Source organism: Megalops cyprinoides, chromosome 2, assembly GCF_013368585.1.
Source record: "Megalops cyprinoides isolate fMegCyp1 chromosome 2, fMegCyp1.pri, whole genome shotgun sequence".
Classification (NCBI taxonomy): Eukaryota; Metazoa; Chordata; class Actinopteri; order Elopiformes; family Megalopidae; genus Megalops; species Megalops cyprinoides.
Window position 1 is genome coordinate 65,724,406 of NC_050584.1, and position 21,310 is coordinate 65,745,715.

Here is a 21,310-nt window from a genome sequence, read left to right on the forward strand (position 1 = left end):
ATAGCTGTCGGCTCTTATGGTCTTCCCTGAAACCCCCTGCACTAATCACTCAGTCATTCAATAGTTTATAAATCTTCCTCAGCTCCCTTCTAGAGATAATGTATTGCTTCATTAGATGTGGGCAGTTTAGTATTGATAACATCTACAATTGATAACACTCGAACTCTAAAGTGATGAAAATGCATTTTTGAACTCATGGACTCAAGGTTCCACACTGGCATATACTATAGTTTTATTGTGTGAGCGAAAGCAGTAAATCTGTTTTTAATGTGTGTTTTTCCCATCTCAACTTCCTCCTCATACTGCTCTATGCATTTCCTCATTTTAGATGTGAACACATTCACTAAATCACACATTAAACAAGCTCATAACAGGCCAGCTGTATGACATTGTGTTAGGAGGGAAGGTTCGTTTGGATAAATTTGTTTTATTTCCTTTTTTTGGAAAATGTGTCACAACCAGACTTCTACATATCTTCTTCCATCATGGTTTCTATTGACAAACTGTTACTGGGCAGCAGTGTAGCCCAGTAGTAAGGGGCAGGGGTCGTAACTGAGAGGTTGCTGGTTCCATTCCCCGGTGGGGCACTGCTTCTGTACCCATGAGCCAGAATTGTCTCAGTAAATATCCAGCTGTATGAAATATAAAAACTGTAACCTATGTAAGTCACACTGGATTACAGTGTCTGCTAAATCACAGTAAATGTAAATGTAACGTAAACTTCCGAACATAACGCAAAGTTCAGTCCCCATTGGAAAGATGTGTGCAGTATGTCCAGAGCTCTTTGCTCACTCCTTCCTCTTCTCACCGTATACAGGTTCACTTGGCTCTGTAATGCATTCCTGAGGTTTCACCTGTCACTTTCATGCTGATGACACCCAGCCGTTTCACAGGTCTCATCACGCACCTTGGCTTCTCCACATCCAGGCTCCAAATCGTCTCCCTCTGACTTCCGTGACCTCACTGTCACTCTAGAGAATGTTATGGTGTCACCCCCCCCAGACAGCTAAGAGCTTCGCAGTGACATGCGTTCCGACGTGGTCAGCTGTGTCCTGTATGCACCACCTTTCAAATGCCTCATTTTTTCAGAGATGCCAGTACAGAGTCCTCTAGTGGTGGAGGCTTGCAGCTACCTGATCAAAGATTTTTTTTTTAAATTTCCATTGGCACAAAACATGTGAAATATGTGAATTATATTTATATTTTTACATTTACTACAACATTTTTTCAGATAAAGAATAAATACAATGGATATTATGTTTTCAGTAATTATGTTAAGATTACAAAATCATGTTGGAAAAACAAATCAAGGGAACATGTTTGGTTAGAGGAAGAGGGTGTAGCTAAAAACTAGAAGATAATGTAATCGATAGCGGGGGCTAAGCGGGCCCCGGCACTGAGGTTTCCTTACAAGTTACAATGCTGGGTGTGTCGAACAAAACTCTTTCCCCAGGTTTAATTTATAAGAGACTAACTCCTGGGTGCCCTTTAGCTGTACTCCTCTCTCCAGCTCAGTTCCACAAAGACACAGATCCCTCTTTCTCTCCCTGTATCCCTCCCACATTTACCATCTATTTGTGTCACAGGTTGAGCTGGTTCACTAGCATAGGTGAGCTTGGGCAAGAATATGAATTCCTACAAGAACGCAGTTCCTCCAGGACACAGGAGTCTATTCCAGCTGGCGCAGGGATACTGAGGAATGAGGTCCAACACTAAACCCAGGGTAGAGGGGCTCGGTAAATGTGGTGTGGAATGTGTGCAGGAGGGTCAGTGTGTCAGAGGTGACGCTGTAGAAGGACAGAGTGCCGGCTGACCAGTCCAGATACACTCCTACTTTGCGGGAGTGGGGAGCAGGTGTGTCAGTGGGCTGTTTATTGTGCCAAACACAGTATAATCCATCATAGTAGGACCAGCACCAGGACTTGTCATTGTGTCCAAGGAGACTATCATCACCTATTCCTTTCCTGCTGATTCCTTTATATGCCACCCCTATACGAGCCCAACTCCCACTCCACTCAGCCTCCAAGTAGCAGCGCCCAGACAGACCCTTTCTGCACAGCACTTGATGCCAGTAGTTAAATCTCTCAGGGTGATCAGGATATGGCTGCTCCTTTTTCATCCATGTCACCTTTCTGTTCCCCACAGACAAATACAATTTTTTGTACGCTGTGTTGGGGTCCAGTGTGAGCTGACAGGCATCTGCAGAGAAAACACAGGTAAGTGGAAAGAATAGAGCAAGCATATAAAGCGTAGCTTCAGCATGAGCCATTTTGTGATGTACATATTTGACTTCCTGATTCAAATAAATTGTAAACTTGTGATTCAGTAAAAGTCTAAATCATTTTTGAGAAGGTAAACCTGAACTGTAGAACAAGGTGGTGTAATTCTGCTACAATCCTCCAGGAGTCACTAGAGGGTAGATCTTCCCTCCTTCCAGCAACAATGGACTTATTCCTTAAACTTAATTAGAACATTTAGCGCATGAGCATGATATTTTTCAGTCCTTTCTCGAGACTGTTTTTAGAAACTGCTGATATGACCAAAATACTGTGCAAGAGTCAAAACTGGTGTCAGAATTAAAAGACATTGTGGTTATTTTGCATTGGTCTCTAGATGTGATGTTAACCTGATAGAGAAGAAATAGTCAGAATTTCCTGAATATCTCAATATCTCAATTGCAGATGCTGTGAACACATCTAAAACGTTCTGTTGAAATGAATTATTTTGTTATAATAAACTTACATTTCCTTGGGCCTGGTTTGATCCTGAACTCTCCGCCATGGTCCACACTGCAGGAAAACCAGAAGAACAGACAGTGATTGAGTGACACACAGCCTGTCTGTGAAGTGCAGTGTGGAAACTCAGAGCCATGTGACAATGGGAGAGCTCCACACACTGCCAGGACTTTCCTGTTTTTATACTGATGCAGTGTTTATAAGATTATAGTGTAACATTTATCATGAGATAATAACTCATAATAACTCACTTCAGTTTCAGAAGTTTACATTTGTGGTCCTCCAGTCCAGCAGAGAGCGCTCTCATCCCTGAGTTTCCTGGGTGATTGTAGCTCAGATCCAGCTCTTCCAGATTTGTGGGGTTTGAACGCAGAGCTGAAGCCAGAGAAACACAACCTCTCTCTGTGACTCCACACAGTGACAGCCTACAGAGAAAAAGAGAAAAGAGTTTCATTCTCCCTTCTCTGAACACAGATCAGATCAGAGGAAAATGACTGCTTTTGTTATTTTATAACAAACATTATTTTATAATGTTTTAGTATTTTTGTGTTCTTTTGCTAAACCTACTATATCAGTCCACCCTCTCTACGAAGCCCCCTGAAGGACTGACCTCAGTGTCTCCAGTTTACAGTGTGGATTCCCCAGTCCAGCAGAGAGCAGCTCCACTCCTGAATCCTGCAGGTCATTGTCACTCAGGTCCAGCTCTCTCAGACTGGAGGAGTTAGAGCTGATAGCTGAGGCCAGCGCTTCACAGCATTCCTTAGTGAGGTTACACCTATTCAGCCTGGAAAGGATATTGCAAAATATTGGGACTGAAGTTAGTCATGCTGGGATTTTATTAGGTTAGCAGGGTATAACCTGTATTTATTTTCAGAAATATAGATTTTTCTGTCTTTTTCCCTTTTTGTCCCATGTCACATCAGCTAGCCATGACCATCACAGATTATTCTGGAATTGTGTAATTTCGTTATTCTTTGAGAATGAAGCAAAATTGCACATTAATATGTCAACTGCTCTTTGAAATGATTATTTAAAATAAGCATTGCTGAGCTTTTTTAACTTTCCTAGCTTCAGTGAGGACAATTCCACTTCTGATCTATACATATACAATTTTGATGTCATTTTAAAGTACCTTACATGGCCTACCAGACTATCGGTTTGTGATTTTAATGTCTGTGCAGCACACCCATAGAGTACTGATGTCATGCATGGATATTCTGTTCCCATTCAACAAAAAAGAGTATTTGGGACTTGGTTTGGTTCTTGTATTTGCATTTGGTTTTAATTGTGAAGTAACTGATATATTGATGGGTGCCAGCATTTATTATTTGGACTGTCATTGCAAACGTGTGATATTCTTCACTGACGCTGAGAAAATGTACTTGACTTTGGTATAACTCTCATATTACCGTAAATTTAGCATAAATCTGCACTCTTTCCAGACTTGCTGAGACATAAACATTCACAACTGGCCCTTCAAAATTGTAACCTGTTGCATTGTGGGAACATAACAACCTACTGATAATTAATTTTTTGGGAGAGAGTAAAAATATAGGTGCGAAAATTTGTAATTTTCCCATTAAAACAGCGAAATAGGAAATAGAATCTTTGAAGTTTTGCTAAATCCTTGAAAAACTGACCTCAGTATCTTCAGTTTACAGTGTGGATTCCCCAGTCCAGCAGAGAGCAGCTCTACTCCTGAATCCTGCAGGTCATTGTCACTCAGGTCCAGCTGTCTAATTCTGGAAGAGCTTGAGCTGATAGCTGAGGCCAGCGCTTCACAGCATTCCTTACTGAGGTTACAGTTGCTCAGCCTGCAAAATAAATCATGTCATATCAGATAATTACATACAACCCCCCTGCACCCACACAACCTACAGTGACTCTCCTGTCAGAATTACAGCTTTGCTCAGGTGTCTGGATGTGTTAATGGACATCATACCCACACAGAAATTACACAGATACACAGATTTTTTATAAATTAAGGGTTACAGCTGTTCAGCCTAGAAAGGAAATCAAGCTTTTCACATAATCACATATGATCCCCTCTCCTCACACACAATTGTAGTCACCCTCTAAGATACAACTAAGTATAAGTAAGTCTAACTACATAATTAAGAACTGATTGGACATACTAGAGCAATACAAACACCATGTACTTACCAAAAGTACATGTACTTACCAAAAATTACTCCTTATGTAGAAAAGGAATATGCATTCAGTGTTAGAGATCCATATATTATAATTGCTCTAAACTACATTTTTAAAATTGTCATTGATAATTGCAGCATGAAATTTAGTCCATTAGAATTTGTACCTGGACAGATATCTGTCGTAACTGTCTCTTTCCCAATATTGTTATTGTATTTACAGACATGCAATATTAAACTTAAAAGTAAAACAGAACTTACAAGGCAGTTCTAGAGGTGTTGATCACTGGCAGCAGTCTCAGAAGACCTTCATCTGATCTGATGTATTTCTTCAAGTCAAACACATCCAGCTCCTCTTTTGATGTTAGCAACACAAAGACCAGAGCTGACCACTGTGCAGGTGAGAGGTTCTCTCTTGAAAGACCTCCTGAGCTCAGGTAACTTTGGATTTCTTCTACCAAAGAATGTTCATTCAGTTCATTCAGACAGTGGAACAGATTGATGGACCTCTCTGGAGAGAGATTACCCCTGATCTTCTTTTTAATGTGCTGAACGGTTTTCTCAATGTTCCGTGAGCTGCTTCCTGTCTGTGTCAGTAGGCCTCGTAAGAGAGTCTGATTGGAGTCCAGTGAGAGGCCAAGAAGGAAGCGCAGGAAAAGGTCCAGGTGTCCATTCACACTCTGTAAGGCCTGATCTACTGCTGTCTTGAGCAACACAGAAAGTTTGGAATATGGGTTGAATCTAAAAAAACCACGACTGAAGGTGTGGTCAAGTACATTTTTGTTTTTGTTTCTGTATGACAGCAGTACATGCAAAGCAGCGAGATACTCCTGAATGCTCAGATGCACAAAGGAGTACACTTTCTGTTTTTGGATCCCAGGCTCTTGTCTAAAGATCTCGGTACACACCCCAGAGTAAACAGAAGCCTCAGTGACATCAATGCCACTGTCTCTCAGGTCTTCCTCATAGAAAATCAGATTTCCCTTTTGCAGCTGTTGAAATGCCAGCTTCCCCAGTTTCAGAATGGTTTTATTAAGTGAATTTGTCTCACTGTTTCCCAGGTACTTTTGATTTTTCACATTTGCCTGAATGAGCAGGAAATTTGTGTACATTTGAGTCAGAGTCCTAGGGATTTCTCCACTGTCTGACTTACCCATCATTTGCTGAAGAACAGTGGCTGCAATCCAACAGAAGACTGGTATGTGACACATGATGTAGAGGCTCCTTGATGACTTTATGTGTGTGATAATTCTGCTGGCCAGATTGCGATCTCTGAATCTCTTCCTGAAGTACTCCTCCTTCTGTGGATTATTAAACCCTCGTATCTCTGTCACCTGGTGGACAAATTCAGGAGGGATCTTATTGGCTGCTGCTGGTCGGGTGGTGATCCAGAGGAGAGCAGAGGAAAGCAGATTCCCCTTAATGAGGTTTGTCAGCAGCACGTCCACTGATGTTGGCTCTGTGACATCATACCAGCTCTCATTATTTTTGAAATCTAAGGGAAATCGACACTCATCCAGACCATCAAAGATGAACACAACCTTCTTACGCTCAATTTTAAAGGATCCAGACTCTTTGATTCCCGGTAAAAAGGGGTGAAGCAGCTGCATTAAAGTGCATTTGTCATTCTTCATCAAATTCAGCTCTCGGAAAGGTAGAGGAAATATGAAATGAACATCCTGATTGGCTTTTTCTTCTGCCCAGTCAAGAATGAACTTCTGCACAGAGACAGTTTTTCCAATGCCAGCAACTCCCTTTGTCATGACAGTTCTGATAAGTTTGTCTTGTCCAGGTAGAGTTTTGAAGATGTCATTGCATTTGATTGGAGTCTCTTGTGTGATGGGTTTGTTGGATATCATCTCAATCTGTCTCACCTCATGTTCATTATTGACCCATCCACTTCCACCCTCTGTGATGTAGAGCTCTGTGTAGATCTTATTCAGAAAGATATGGTTTCCTTGCTCAGCCAGACCCTCGCATATGCATTTATATTTCTTTTCCAGGATATCTTTCACTTCCATAGAAAATGTTGCAAGAAGATCACCTGTAGAGAATAGTTATGTAGGTTTTTTAAAATAGTGCAGAGTGGTGTTGTAACCTATATTTCTGCCCTCACTTATGGTTATTTTTTCTGGTCATTCTCAGGGTTCAGAAGGAGTGTTGCTGTCCTGTGAACAATCTACTTACCAGGAACTCCAGGTGTTTCCATGGATGGATCTGTGACCTTTGACTCCCTCTTGGTTTGAGTGTGGGAGGCTACAAAGGATGAAGGGAAAATGGTGTTTAGACGTATATGAAGTTCAACCAGTTAAAAAAAAAATGTCATTAATATAGAATGGGCTTTTGGTTAATTTTACAAATGCCATGCCACACTCTGGTGGTAGTACTAACCAACCACTAAAAAATCTTGTCAACAAAGAAAAAAAGGATTAAAAATGTTTTTAACAACACACTCACACAAACACACACACAAACACACACACACACAAAGCAATCCATTCCCCTGAAACGATTTAGGTCAAGGAGGAGAAGAACTGGTTCTTGTGTGAGGACAGATGAGAGTTACTGTAGAACAATGCAACCCTTCTCACCTTTGTTATCAGAGCCAACGGTTATATTGACAGTAAAATCACCCAGAATATTACATCCATCAACCTGTGGTAGCACAGCAGTGCCTCCAGTCTGTGCTGTGATGGAGGGATGAAGAGAAGTTGCTCTCTTTGGACGAGGAGGTTGTTTAACATCTTCCTCTCCTGCTGGACAGAAGGCGGAGGAAAAACAATGCAAAGTGATTCTAATTTGTGCGTGAGTCACTCTGGTGATGTGCTCTGGTTTTGATTGTGATTCACTGTAGTAATGTAGATTTTGATTTGTGAGTGACTCACTCTTGTGATGTACACTTTGGTGTCTAAGTAACACAGTGTAGTGATTCAGACTGTGACATGACAGGGATTCACTCTAGCTGTGTGGATTCTGGCTTGTGAGTGATTTGCTCTCATGAATTAACTGGAATATTAGAGTGATTCACTCTGCTGATAATGGATGCTAGTGTTTTTGTTCTGGCTGTCAGCTCAACTGGGTGCTGTTGTCAGGGCTCTGCCCCCTTAAGCCACGGTGTTTTTGTTTTTCCCCGTCCCTGTGCTTTTGTTTTCCTTGTGTTCCAGCCCCGCCCCGCTCCCTGCCTGGTCTACGCCCACCTGATCTCCTCATTACCTGCACCTGCCTGCCTGCTCACCTGCATCCCATTGCCGTGTCACCCCAGCCCTATATCTTCCCTGAGTGTCTCTGTCTTGTTGCTAGTTCGTTTCAGTGATTTTTCCTGTCTCGTCCCCGCATTAGTTTCCGTGATTTGCTTGCTGTCGCCGTTCCTGCCTGATTCCTGACTTCATTTTCTGCCTGCCGATTCGGATTTGTTTGACGCCACTCTGCCTGCCTCGAATACCGTTTCTGGATCTGCCCCCGGACTGCTTCCCCGTGTTTTCGAACCCTGCCTGTCCCTGTACCACGAACTGCCTACCGATTACGATTAAACGCTTAGAACCGTATACCCTGTGGTCTGCGTTTGTGTCCCGATCTCCGATCCTGACAACTGTGCTCCAGATGTCCTGATTTGTGGGGCGGACATTGTGTGGGGTATTGGAGGACCAGGTGGACCCAAACAAAAGTGGATGTCCCAACAATAAACAGTTTCACTGTGAGAATTTGTATAATTCAGGCATCCAAAATGAATAAAATCAGACTGTGTCTTTCAACATGAAGTCATACCCTGCCAGTTTTTTTAGATTAACTCACCTGCAAAATCACCACCATCAGCCTGAGGTAGCCCAGCATTGTCACTATAAGGCACCCTCTTTGGAAGAGGTGGTGGTGCAACGTGGTCCTCTTCTGCTGGGCAGAAAACAGAGGAGAAGTCGTCCAAAAGGGGAATTCTGCATAAGTGACTCACTCTAGTGATTTAGACTCTGGTGTGAGTTACTCACTCTAGAGATACATGGTGGTGTGTGAGTGATGCACACAATTGTTTTAGAATCAGGCGTGTCAGTGATTTTGTCGCTGATGTGTCAGTGACTCACTGCCATAATTATATTCTGGTCTCTGAGTGACTCAGTTAAGTGACTTAGACTCTTGTGTGAGTAACTCACCCTAGAGATTTAGTCTTAGGTGTGTGAGTGTCTCTCTCTTATGATTTAGACTCTGATTTGTAGTCTCTGATGTTTAAGTGACTCCCAAGTAATTTAAACTGTGATGTGTCTGATTCACCCTTGCTATGTAGACTCTAATTTGTGAGTGATTAACTCGAGTGACTACGACTGTGATGTGTGTTTGGCCTGCTCTAGAAATTCAGAGTCTGGTGTCTGAATCATTCTAGTAATGTAGGCTCTGTTGTCTGAGTAACTCCCTCTAGTTATTTGTACTCTGTTGTGTGAGTGGCTCACTCTGGTGATGTGTTCTGGTTTTGATTGTGATTCACTGTAGTAATGTAGATTCTGATTTGTGAGTGACTCACTCTTGTGATGTACACTTTGGTGTCTAAGTAACACAGTGTAGTGATTCAGACTGTGACATGACAGGGATTCACTCTAGCTGTGTGGATTCTGGCTTGTGAGTGATTTGCTCTCATGAATTAACTGGAATATTAGAGTGATTCACTCTGCTGATAATGGATGCTAGTGTTTTTGTTCTGGCTGTCAGCTCAACTGGGTGCTGTTGTCAGGGCTCTGCCCCCTTAAGCCACGGTGTTTTTGTTTTTCCCCGTCCCTGTGCTTTTGTTTTCCTTGTGTTCCAGCCCCGCCCCGCTCCCTGCCTGGTCTACGCCCACCTGATCTCCTCATTACCTGCACCTGCCTGCCTGCTCACCTGCATCCCATTGCCGTGTCACCCCAGCCCTATATCTTCCCTGAGTGTCTCTGTCTTGTTGCTAGTTCGTTTCAGTGATTTTTCCTGTCTCGTCCCCGCATTAGTTTCCGTGATTTGCTTGCTGTCGCCGTTCCTGCCTGATTCCTGACTTCATTTTCTGCCTGCCGATTCGGATTTGTTTGACGCCACTCTGCCTGCCTCGAATACCGTTTCTGGATCTGCCCCCGGACTGCTTCCCCGTGTTTTCGAACCCTGCCTGTCCCTGTACCACGAACTGCCTACCGATTACGATTAAACGCTTAGAACCGTATACCCTGTGGTCCGCGTTTGTGTCCCGATCTCCGATCCTGACAACTGTGCTCCAGATGTCCTGATTTGTGGGGCGGACATTGTGTGGGGTATTGGAGGACCAGGTGGACCCAAACAAAAGTGGATGTCCCAACAATAAACAGTTTCACTGTGAGAATTTGTATAATTCAGGCATCCAAAATGAATAAAATCAGACTGTGTCTTTGAAACATGAACTCAGACCCTGCCAGTTTTTTAGATTAACTCACCTGCAAAATCACCACCATCAGCCTGAGGTAGCCCAGCATTGTCACTATAAGGTGCTCTCTTTGGAAGAGGTGGTGGTGCAACGTGGTCCTCTTCTGCTGGGCAGAAAACAGAGGAGAAGTCGTCCAAAAGGGGAATTCTGCATAAGTGACTCACTCTGGTGATTTAGACTCTGGTGTGAGTTACTCACTCTAGAGATACATGGTGGTGTGTGAGTGATGCACACAAGTATTTTAGAATCAGGTGTGTCAGTGATTTTGTCGCTGATGTGTCAGTGACTCACTGCCACAATTCTGGTCTCTGAGTGACTCAGTTAAGTGATTTGTCTCTCTCTTGTGATTTAGACTCTGATTTGTAGTCTCTGATGTTTAAGTGACTCCCAAGTAATTTAAACTGTGATGTGTCTGATTCACTCTTGCTATGTAGACTCTAATTTGTGAGTGATTAACTCGAGTGACTACAACTGTGATGTGTGTTTGGCCTGCTCTAGAAATTCAGAGTCTGGTGTCTGAATCATTGTAGTAATGTAGGTTCTGTTGTCTGAGTAACTCACTCTAGTCGTCTAAAAGGGGAATTCTGCATAAGTGACTCACTCTAGTGATATAGACTCTGGTGTGAGTTACTCACTCTAGAGATACATGGTGGTGTGTGAGTGATGCACACAAGTGCTTTAGAATCGGGCGTGTCAGTGATTTTGTCGCTGATGTGTCAGTGACTCACTGCCACAATTATATTCTGGTCTCTGAGTGACTCAGATTAAGTGATTTAGACTCTGGTGTAATTCAGTCATTGTCTCCTTAAGGATGATTTAGACTTTTTTGTGCGACTGACTCATTCCAATGATGTGGGTGTGTCAGCTCACCAAGTTGTTGGAATGTTGAGGTCTTGATTGGTGGATTGGACATTCTGCGGCTGGAGGACCAAAGGGACATGGAGAGAAGACATAAACAAATGCCCAATTCCCACCATACAGCTGGATATTTACGGAGGCTGGGTTAGGTACCTTTCCCAAGGGTACAAAAGCAGTGCCCCAGTGGGGAATTAAACCGGCAACTTATTGGGTGCCGGTCCTTCTCACTACCACTATGCTACACTGCCACCCATACTGACTAAGGTGGGGTAAGCATTATTTTCAACTGGCCCTGGACTCCTGGATATTTACTGAGGCCTGGTTAGGTACCTTTCCCAAGGGTACAAAAGCAGTACCCCAGTAAGGAATTAAACTGGCAACCTTTACAACCTTTACAGCCTCAGTAAATATGCAACTGAAATTTATTTCTGGGACAGATTTCAAAATTAAATTTCGAAACTAAATCTGTAGCAAAAGTATACTTTTCACAGCAGGTTATTTTACCTATAGGATTAAAAATGTTATTGAATTAAAAGTGTTATTCATGTGCAAAACCAGATTATATCAAATTCAAAGTCCTTTTTCTGTTACAGCTGATTGCTCATTTCGCATGTTACCCCATGTAAATCGACAGAGCCACCTACAGCTTCAGCTTTCCCCTTGAGGTATTAAAAAGTAGTTTAATTTCACCAGCCTTCACTTTGCACTCTATTCATTAACATGACAATGTCCAAAAATAATGAAACTGCAACTCAGGGGCTTCAGACAGCAAAGACTAGTCGGTTGCCTCTTTGCCTCCAGTAGGTGCATTAAAATATTATTTCTTAAAATCCTGAGATTGAAAAATAATAGCAATGAAACAATAATGGGGGACTTGTCAGATCCCAGTAAATGATATAAACTCCACTCACCACCTTCAGTTTCCTTGGGGAGATGCACCTCTTTAGGCTGCACCTGGGTTCATCTGTGCTGGATCTGTCCTAATCTGCCAATCATGAGACCTGAGGCACAGCAGACCACCTTTTTGACAATGACACTGATATGGGCTGTAACGCATTGCTTAACTATGCAGATTGATCAATTACTACATTTCACTTATCAGAATTCTGCTAATCAAACCATTCACAGAAATGAAAAACAGCACATGGACATATTCACCTCTATGAGAGTTTTTCTGAGTTTGACTACAAAATCAACCTCTTTACAAATTAGCAGCTGAACCAGCCACATTCAGTAACAATGAGGGAATCTAGTTGAAATTAATACCTGCCTTAACCAGCATTAACTCATTGAAATGAAATATAATCAGCATTATGGCATCATTGTTTCTGAAAACACCCAAATGAACTAATGATGCTGACGTCACTCTCAGTAGAACTCTTAGTATGTCACCCTTAGTGGGAGACCATACTACCAAGTCAGATTCTCCAGCCTCACTGAACATGGGACATGCACTGCCTCAATGATATGATGATTTAATTAACTGCCAGCAAATCTTCTTAATAGGTTAAAATAAAGAAGTAAAATAAAATATGCAGGCCTTCTCAGAAACCAAACAGGAAGACCTCAAATAAAGCCGACCTTGAATCTCATGCTGTAGAACATCACGTGACAGACAGAGCACATCACGTGACAGAAAGAACATCATATGGCATGAAAAAAAAACAAACCTTCAGTAAATTTTCAGTCATAATTCAGACATATATGAGAACCTTTGACATATACAAAATACAATATACAATAATATATACAATAATCTATTGCAGTGTTTCTCAATCCTCTCCTGGAGTACCCCCTGCCCTGCATGTTTTAGATCTCTCCCTGCTCCAACACAGCTGATTCAAATGATCAGCTCGTTATGAACTCCTGAAGCTGCTTAATAACAAACTGATCATTTGAATCAGCTGTGTTGGAGCAGGGAGAGATCTAAAACATGCAGGGCAGGGGGTACTCCAGGAGAGGATTGAGAAACACTGATCTATTGTATGTGGAGACATACAATAATTGTAATGATTCCTCAGAGGGAAAATATAATGTTCTCACTTTGACATTAGACAGAACTTCCCCAGCACAAACCTACCACCTTAATGCTGGGTCACGTTCAGAGAAACACCTTCCTCATGTTCAATGAACATGAGACAGAGGGCTCATCTGCGCGGTCAGACTAATCCACCTTCAACTGTTGCGGTTTATACTGAGCGCTGCAGGGTATCTTTGTTGCGTAATTAAAACATTGTGATTCATAAACAACAAATTCCAGTTCCATTATATAAAAGTCTCTACCATGAGCTCTTGTCTGGATCAATATAAGCCAACAAGCGAAGCCAATCAACAAAAAAAAATCAAGCCAATAAAGCCAATCAACCAATCAACAAAAACCTCCATTCTTCTTTTTTTTAATTCAATAATACAAGAATGTTCATATTTACTTTACAGGCATGCTGATAAGTTTTTCCAAATTTTTTGCACTGAAAACAGTTTTAGTCTTAGGTTAATGCATGATTTTTGGAAATAGTACTGTGTAAGCACTATTATAGACATTTTGCTGGGAAAGGACAAACATGAAAGAGCTGAAATTAGTAGTTGGACTGCAAAATGGACATCCCATAAGAAACATATTGCTCTCTAATATCTCATACTCACAAAATTTTTGTCTCCATTTTAGTTTCTGGTAATCCCTCTCCTCTCTTTTTGTCAAATAGTTATCTTCACTTAAATATCAAATCACTGTACAACACTGGAAATGCAGATTTCCATCATTTAAAAGCCGAGATAATGGGTCTTACTAATATTTGTGAAAAAAAAAAACTTTTTTCAGTTTAAATATAACAAGGAAATGAGGTGTTCATTTTCTGCCATTTCGGTTTTCTTCTCTGCTGTCAGACTGATGCATTGCAGCTCATCAACAGGAACATTCTGGAAGAGGAAACAAGCTCTACCAACAGGTTCCTCATTACAGTTTCAGAACATGACTGACCAAATGTATGTTTCATTTTTGACCCAGTTACAGCTTTTCTGTTACCTGGTCCCACCTATGCATTCTGCTCAGATTTCGAGTAGCCTACAGTATAGTGTTGTATGAAGCCAGTGCCACAAAGAAATTCTACATAAAGATCTAAGGTTACTTTAAGACCATTTTTTAAGAAAAATAAGAACAACAGGAGAGAGGTTTTGGTTTATATGAGAGGTTTTCTTCCAGCTCCATCTGACAGTTATTACTATATAGTATTTTGCCAAAAGCGGGCAGTTCATGGAGTTAAAAAATTGTAGGACGGTAGAGATTTTAAAGCGAAGGATTTAAACATCAAACGTAAAAAAAGAGAAAAGACTGACATTCCAGAGTTATTTAAGAGTCTGCTGTACCCTTGGGCAAGGTGCTTAACCCTGAATTGCCACAGTAAATACACAGCTGTATAAATGGCTGAAAAATCTAACTTTGTCTTGAGTCTAAAATGACCTGATTGAATGATCAAATCCAATATTTGGTGCCTAAGTTATTTATATTAGATTTTTTACAAAATGTATCTGACCCATGGTATCACCATCATAAAATGAGACACATATTTTGTTGTTTTTCTTTTCTCTCTCTGTTTTTGATGTTGAGGGCAGATGTGGCTTTTCTGTGTCTCTGGTTCTTTGACCTCCCACCTGTCACGTACACAAAGAGTTGTGCAAGGGAGAGTCACTTCTGCAAATGAATCCTTGCATCACATCTGCTCTTTCAACAGAGGCCATTTTAGGGATATGTGTCATTTTTCCCATGAAATGCCTTTGTTATACTGGGTAGTTTGCACCACTGGACCTGACAGTTACTTGCTTGGTAATGCACATCTTATGAATAACCAAAACCCTTTCAGCAAGAAACGGTCAAAGATATTCAAACGTAAAAATTTTGGTGGTTAGTGGGCCCTACCCCATATATGTCTATACAGCACAGTCAGTTACACCTTTCTTGGGGTTTACGACAGAAATTACAACGATGCATTACCATTCCAACAAGCATAAGTTGGTTACACTCTCACACAGGCATAGAATAAATGTCAAAACTTGGGCATTTTTAATATGCTCTGCTCCTCAGTCATAAGTTTTCTGCCATGCTACATCATTAAAATACTTCTTCCCATTGGTCTGTTCTTCATCGATTTTGTGAAAAGTGATCAATGTTCCGCCTTTTTAATTAACATCAACCAATATTTGTAACAATAAAACAAGGCTAAAGTTCCAGCTTTAAGTCTAGCAACTTTAAGGTCCCAGGGACAGATTTTTTATGACAAAATGGTAATGTTTGTTTCTTGTCTTTACCAGTAGTAAGTTCATACCATTGTTGTATCTGAACTTCGTCACCTTCTCTCAGTCCTGTTTTTTTCCCTTTTTTGAGCATTATATGAATGACTTCTGCTGTTATTCACTTTTCCAATTCCTGAGGTTTTTATATTCAAATGTATTTTGTGACGTGAAAAAGCTGAAAAATGAGCTGACTGAATGACCATCAAAAGAATCCAATATTTGCAATATTTGCTCTGCAAAATTCATTTATATTAGATTTTTTTTACAAAATGTGTCTGCTCCATGGTATCACCATCATTACCATCTGTCACGGCTCAGGCAAGGACTCGGACGCGGCCCTCAGGAGCTTCGGGTTCCAAACGGATTTATTGTAATCGTCAGACAAAATCGCGAATCAAAAACAGGCAGGGTCGAGACCAGGAAGGCAGTCTATGGGCAAAACCAGGGTCAGGAACCAGGCAGGCAGGCAATCAGGGAATTGGGCAGGCAGGAATGAGGCAGGCAGGAATGAGGTCGGGGCACAAGCAGGGTCGAAAACGGGAGCTCACAGGCAGAAAACCCAGCAGGGACGAAACACTGCAACAAGCTAGCAATGGAACAGAGACACTCAGGGAAGATATAGGGCAGGGCTGACAAGGATATGGGAAGCAGGTGTGCAGGCAGGCAGGTGAAGACCAACAGGCAATCAGGCGGGTGGAGACAGGGCGGAGGGCGGGGCAGGGCTGGAACACAAGGAAAAACAGTAAACAGAAGCACATGGACCAGAATGACGGAGGGGAAAAACATGAACACAACAACTAGGGGGCAGGAGCACTGACAGTCATCACATGAACAAATTGCTGCACAATAAAGTTTTTTCAAAACTTGATACATTTGGTTGCCTGGGAAACACAAAGTGACAGTGGAGAACATGGAGGTCCAGGAGGGATATTCAATTTTTGTTTTTTGTTTTTTTTTGTTTAAATCTCCAAATCACAGAAATATAAAGGAAGACCAAAAAGACCACAATCCCAGCTGGTTGGGTTTGATTAAAAATGTTTTTATGTTGTGTGATTGATGTGTGCTATATGTTAGCTGCTAAAACTGACATAGCAGACCTTAAGGCCTATCAAAATAAAAACAAAAAAGTGTCATTATCGCAACATGTTTTTGCTACCACAGAGTGACCTGTTATTATGAACGAAATAAGTAATGGTAATGACAAATTTCTCTTCACTTCTCAGATAATGTCTGAAGGCGTCATAATGTTGCATTTATAATTTTGCTGTTTTGTATAGATTTTGCTTTGAAATTTTGTATCTGTAAAAACAGGACTAAGTCAAATCCAGACTGCTTCAATGTTTATATAGAATTGGTTGTTTATTACAGTTATGAATCAGGGTGACAGACACCTTAATGAAAAGCAGAAAAGGACCCAAGGAATCACATCATTTGATAACTGAGGAAGTAGCCCAAAGCAACCTCTAATCAGGGATTAATCCACGCTTGAAACACCCCATATATTTATTTTAAAGCAATTTGACAAACATAACATGCCTTGACAAAAGGATTGCACTTTCTGGCTGCATCACTGTGTCGATATTGCAGGCATTTGCTGATTATTCAGCCTCTTTAATGGCTGGAACCATTTTTTGCTTCAATGGCTGCAGGTCCAGATCCATAGAATTCCTGCAGCTGCTTTTGCAGAGAGTTGTACTGCTCGCACCACTCTTCCTTTGACAGAGAGGAAGGGCTGACCTCCAGGAATTTGTAGGTGTCTTTGGACTGAGCACTGAATGTGCCTCTCACACTGAGGCAAAGGTCACCAAAAGTCTTCCAGCACTGTGGGGCAAAATACAAAGATACCTGAGCTTCAGTCGCACACACAGTAAAATTCATCCAAATATAACAAAGCAAATATGCATGTAGGTCACTGAAAATGTATTTTGAATGCTGAAAGCAGAGGTTTACATACAATTTCCTGGATATGGTGTGAAAAAAATCTGAAATCAAATCAAAAAGACCTCTACAGATTCTGCAGTTTTGCTGAGTTTGTGTAAGTAGTTAATAGTGGTATAATTAATTGACCAATTAGCATAATTAATAATTTGCACTGATCCACTAATCTCAACACAATGCATAAAGGAACCTGAAATGAACCTGAAAGGTTGCAGTCTGGTATGTGTAAATGGATACAGTTATGAATATGAATTGAAAACACCACCTCATCGCTCCAGAAGAGGTGTTACGTTTTGGCAGTGTAGGATTACTTACCTTTCCAGCAATGTCAAGGGAGTCCAAAAACTCTTTCAGATCTTCAGTAATTTCACTGCCAGCCAAGGTTCTTTGGCGGAGGTTATCCAGCATCACAGTTATCCCCTCCCAGAATGCTCTCAGCTTGAGCAGGATTTGCTGAACTCTGCTCAGGCACATCTGAACCTCGTTCAGATTGGTAGGGTCAGGAACTGAACCTTCGAGAGACAGACAAAAAAGATATGTGCAGTAAGATGAATGTGTTTAGGAACTTTGTTTCGTTTAATCCGGTAACAAAAATAGTTATCCACTGGATTTTAATTGTGGATTTAATGGGACCGAGGACATCCTTTTTGCACTGTACAGTCATTTAAGCCTGAATGAAGCAAATGTTTTGTTTTGTTTTTATTTGGATGCATTGTACAGCTTCCTATCTATGCCTTCCCCTCTTACTCATGAATTTACATCTGAAGTTTTTCCCAGATAATATGAAATAAGCAATAAGCAGAAATCATACACATTCATACCGAGATCAATATTTGCCGTAGCAAGTGACATCTGAGAAGTCATCAGCTCTCCCTCCAGCTTTGCTTCCTGTTGACTGAGACCAGCCTTTTTCTCATTCAGCTGCTGCAAGGTGATCTTAGCGGATTTCACGGCAGCTTGGTCTTGAGCATCGTGCACTCCGTGCTGAATTTCATTAATGAGTGGACCAAGTATGGGAACCACTGCAGCCACGATGGCAAACTTCCGGTTCCTGCTGGCGACATCCTTCACAATTTCCCTCATGTGGTCGTATTCTGCGTTAATGTCTTTCTGCCTGTCCTTGTACGTGTCCACCACTTTCTGCAGGTCTTTAATTTCTTTGGTTTGGTGTTTTATCTTCTCCTCAGTTTTGATCTTGGTCGAAACAACATCACTGGCAGTGCTCCCCACGTCTTTGTCCAGCGTCCCGTACCTACAGGAACAGTGCAAACGAGAGAAAAGAGAAAGACCTCGTCCATGGCCACTGATGAATAATGCTTTCTTTTTTTTTAGAAATTGAAGAGAACCTCACATAACAAAGGTTTCAGTGCTGGGTACGTGTTCTGGAGCGACCTATGCGACCAAGGGTATTTACATTTGTACTTTCTCGTCAACATCATCGACGAGGCCATGAATCCACCTCTTCGCTTTCTCCAAGTACTTCACGGCTATCAGGGGCTTGTACTTCTCAGCTGCATGTCTGAGAATTGGGAGTAATATGTTGACCATGTTTTCACTGGTGCTGGCACACTTTGAGGATGGGGTGCGATGGTAGGGGAAAAAAACAAAACAAAAAAAACCAAGAAAAAAGAATTTTAAAAAAAGAATGGTTAGCCAGTGAAGCCCTGACGGACTCTTGCACAATCACGATATGACAGATAGCAAATGTATATGACAGATGATAGTAAAAATAAGAAAATATTCACAGAGAAATGCACAAATCCATTAGCATACCTGCAGGGGTATGTATTGAAGGACGGGATGCATTAAAATACCTCTATAAGCAGAGATGCAGAAGAGCTGAACAGCAGCTGTGCGTCTGTAGCCTTGGCCCGCAGTTCCCTCTCCAGTGCTGGGAAGTTGGCCATACACAGGTAAGACATATGGAACAGCAGGGCTGTCTTCTTAGCAGCCAGCAGCAAGTCTGACACGGGGACTGAAAGCTCCATGTCATTGCTGATAGGAACCATCTCTGAGAAAATATAGATGCACTTGAGTTAGTTATGAGTTCACAGCACTGGTTATTCACACAGATCTTAGATGCACAACATCTTAGAAGCACAACAATTCAAATAGCACAGTGGCATACTTCAAATGAATGTTTCTACACATACTCGAATTCTGTGCTTGAGGTATGTTCGAGGTATTGTGCGACTGTATCATTTTATCCTTCGAAATGCAGACTCATTGTATGAAGACTCGCTTCCGAAATGTATGAAACACATTTTACATCCTCTATTCTCAGTGTGATCTTTCATACAGAACAATGTAGTTCAGCTCTCTTACAAGTAAAAATTGGCCCAAGACTGTTCAACAGGAGAGCAGTCTGTTAGTGTCCACAAACAATTCCTACTGATAATAAGTTCCTCAATAATTCAGTGCTGTTGATAATAATAAAGCAATAAAATATATTCCAGTTTTTTTGCTTGAATCGAAGCTGTCTGAGGAAAAACAGATAATGGTACATCAGATTGCATCAGATTTTCCTAAGTGGCTAGGATACACAGCACACACTGTTAGTGACTTATACATCTTCTCAATGGACACTCGCTTCAGAAATGTACTAAACACATTTTCCATTCTCTCTATTTCTACACCAAGACTAGTGGTGTTGAAAACCATGACAGTAAAAAAGGAAAAAGTTCTGTTACTTCCCATAAAACATTCCTCAGGCTAGCATGAAGTGTTTAGTGGAGTTACTGGTGACAAGCCAGCAGGTACTGGCCCTGCCAGGAGAACTTGGGAAACATTTTTTCAAAACTCATTTGCACCAAAACTACATTCATATGTGTGGCATTACTCACAGATGGGTTATTGCTGTTGTACCCTGAGGCAAAGAATTTAACCCAAATTACCTCAGTAAATATCTACATGTATGAATGGGTAAACTGTGAAAGTAAGCTATATAAGGTACTCCAATTAAGAGAATCTGCTCATCAAAATATAATGGCAACACGGTGAATCTATAGACACCGCCATGATAATCAAATTTATACATCAAATACACCCCTATATGAAGGGCATCTAAACTGGGTTTATACCTTTACTGTGGGACATGGTTTCACAAGCTTGGGGAAGCGTGCAGGTTAGCTGCTTATCAGTTATCTACATTCACAAAAAAGAAAGACAGCGTTATCAGGTAGGTCATGATGTGCCCAGTAATTTAGTTACTGAACTATCAAAATGAAATGGATGAACACGAAAGACTTGCATTACACTGCTGCTTATTTTACAGGCACTAAAATGACTGAAATATGTTTTATGATCTCACAGACTGAATATGCATTCAGTACCATTCTACTGATGTAAATTTACATTAAATGGCATGACAGTGCATCAACCGAAAAATACCGAAAAAGTGTTTCTAATGTACATTATTTGAGTTTGAAGGCAACTCGGAAATGCAGTACAGTGTGAAAGAAACGTGAGAATGCAGTACAGCGATGGGAAACTGCAGGAGCCTTTCTTACCTGTGAGTGCTGTTCTCTGTCAAAGGTGCAGTGAGCACTTCTCAGGCTCTCTTTTTATACAGATGAAACTGGGATGTCCTCAATTCTAAGGGGGCTGAGATACTGTAGACAAAATAATAGAAACACCACACAATACCTGAATATTTATTAATCATTAAAGAGGGAGGGGCTGGCCTTTGCCTTCCAAACAGCTTCAGTCCTTCTTGGAATGCTGTCATACAAGTTTTAAACTGTTTCCTGTAGGATATTGAACCATTCTCTATGATGGAAAGCTCCAGTTCTCTGAGAGATAAAGTGGGAATCCCCCCTGTGTTCCAGAATGTCCCATGAAGATTCAATGATGTTTAGATCGGGTGATTGGGGAGGGAAAGGAACAGATTTGACTTCATCCTGGTGTCCATGAAACCATACAACTCTGCATAGCAGTGC

General features: G+C 41.3%; 2 protein-coding genes across 2 annotated transcripts; both read right to left on the reverse strand.

Annotated features, from left to right (window-relative positions):
- Positions 1–1,669: 1,669 nt before the first annotated feature.
- Positions 1,670–7,126, reverse strand: LOC118773259 (NLR family CARD domain-containing protein 3-like). Its single transcript, XM_036522111.1, has 6 exons — positions 7,073–7,126; positions 5,147–6,929; positions 3,346–3,519; positions 2,987–3,160; positions 2,743–2,789; positions 1,670–2,199 (listed from the first exon to the last, which is right to left on the reverse strand). The coding sequence occupies exons 1-6, from the start codon at positions 7,092–7,094 to the stop codon at positions 1,670–1,672; spliced, it is 2,730 nt and encodes a 909-aa protein (XP_036378004.1). The 5' UTR covers positions 7,095–7,126.
- Positions 7,127–17,010: 9,884 nt separating this feature from the next.
- LOC118772248 lies at positions 17,011–20,931 on the reverse strand. The gene is made up of 7 exons (XM_036520537.1): positions 20,882–20,931; positions 20,453–20,516; positions 19,187–19,383; positions 18,787–18,941; positions 18,194–18,624; positions 17,688–17,884; positions 17,011–17,255 (listed from the first exon to the last, which is right to left on the reverse strand). Exons 2-7 carry the CDS (start codon positions 20,466–20,468, stop codon positions 17,046–17,048), a joined length of 1,206 nt encoding a protein of 401 aa, XP_036376430.1. The 5' UTR covers positions 20,469–20,516; positions 20,882–20,931; the 3' UTR covers positions 17,011–17,045.
- Positions 20,932–21,310: the final 379 nt, after the last annotated feature.

Excerpts from the sequence above, each read along its gene's own strand:
- LOC118773259 (XM_036522111.1), bottom strand. The coding sequence starts at position 7,094 with ATGGAAACACCTGGAGTTCCTG. Across the intron at positions 3,520-5,146 it reads AACACCTCTAGAACTGCCTT|GCTGAATAGGTGTAACCTCA; the intron begins GTAAGTTCTGTT and ends TATCCTTTCCAG. Across the intron at positions 2,200-2,742 it reads CAAACCAGGCCCAAGGAAAT|ATGCCTGTCAGCTCACACTG; the intron begins GTAAGTTTATTA and ends TTTTCTCTGCAG.
- LOC118772248 (XM_036520537.1), bottom strand. Across the intron at positions 18,942-19,186 it reads CTGCATCTCTGCTTATAGAG|TGTGCCAGCACCAGTGAAAA; the intron begins GTATTTTAATGC and ends CCATCCTCAAAG. Across the intron at positions 17,256-17,687 it reads CCCTTGACATTGCTGGAAAG|TGCTGGAAGACTTTTGGTGA; the intron begins GTAAGTAATCCT and ends TTTGCCCCACAG.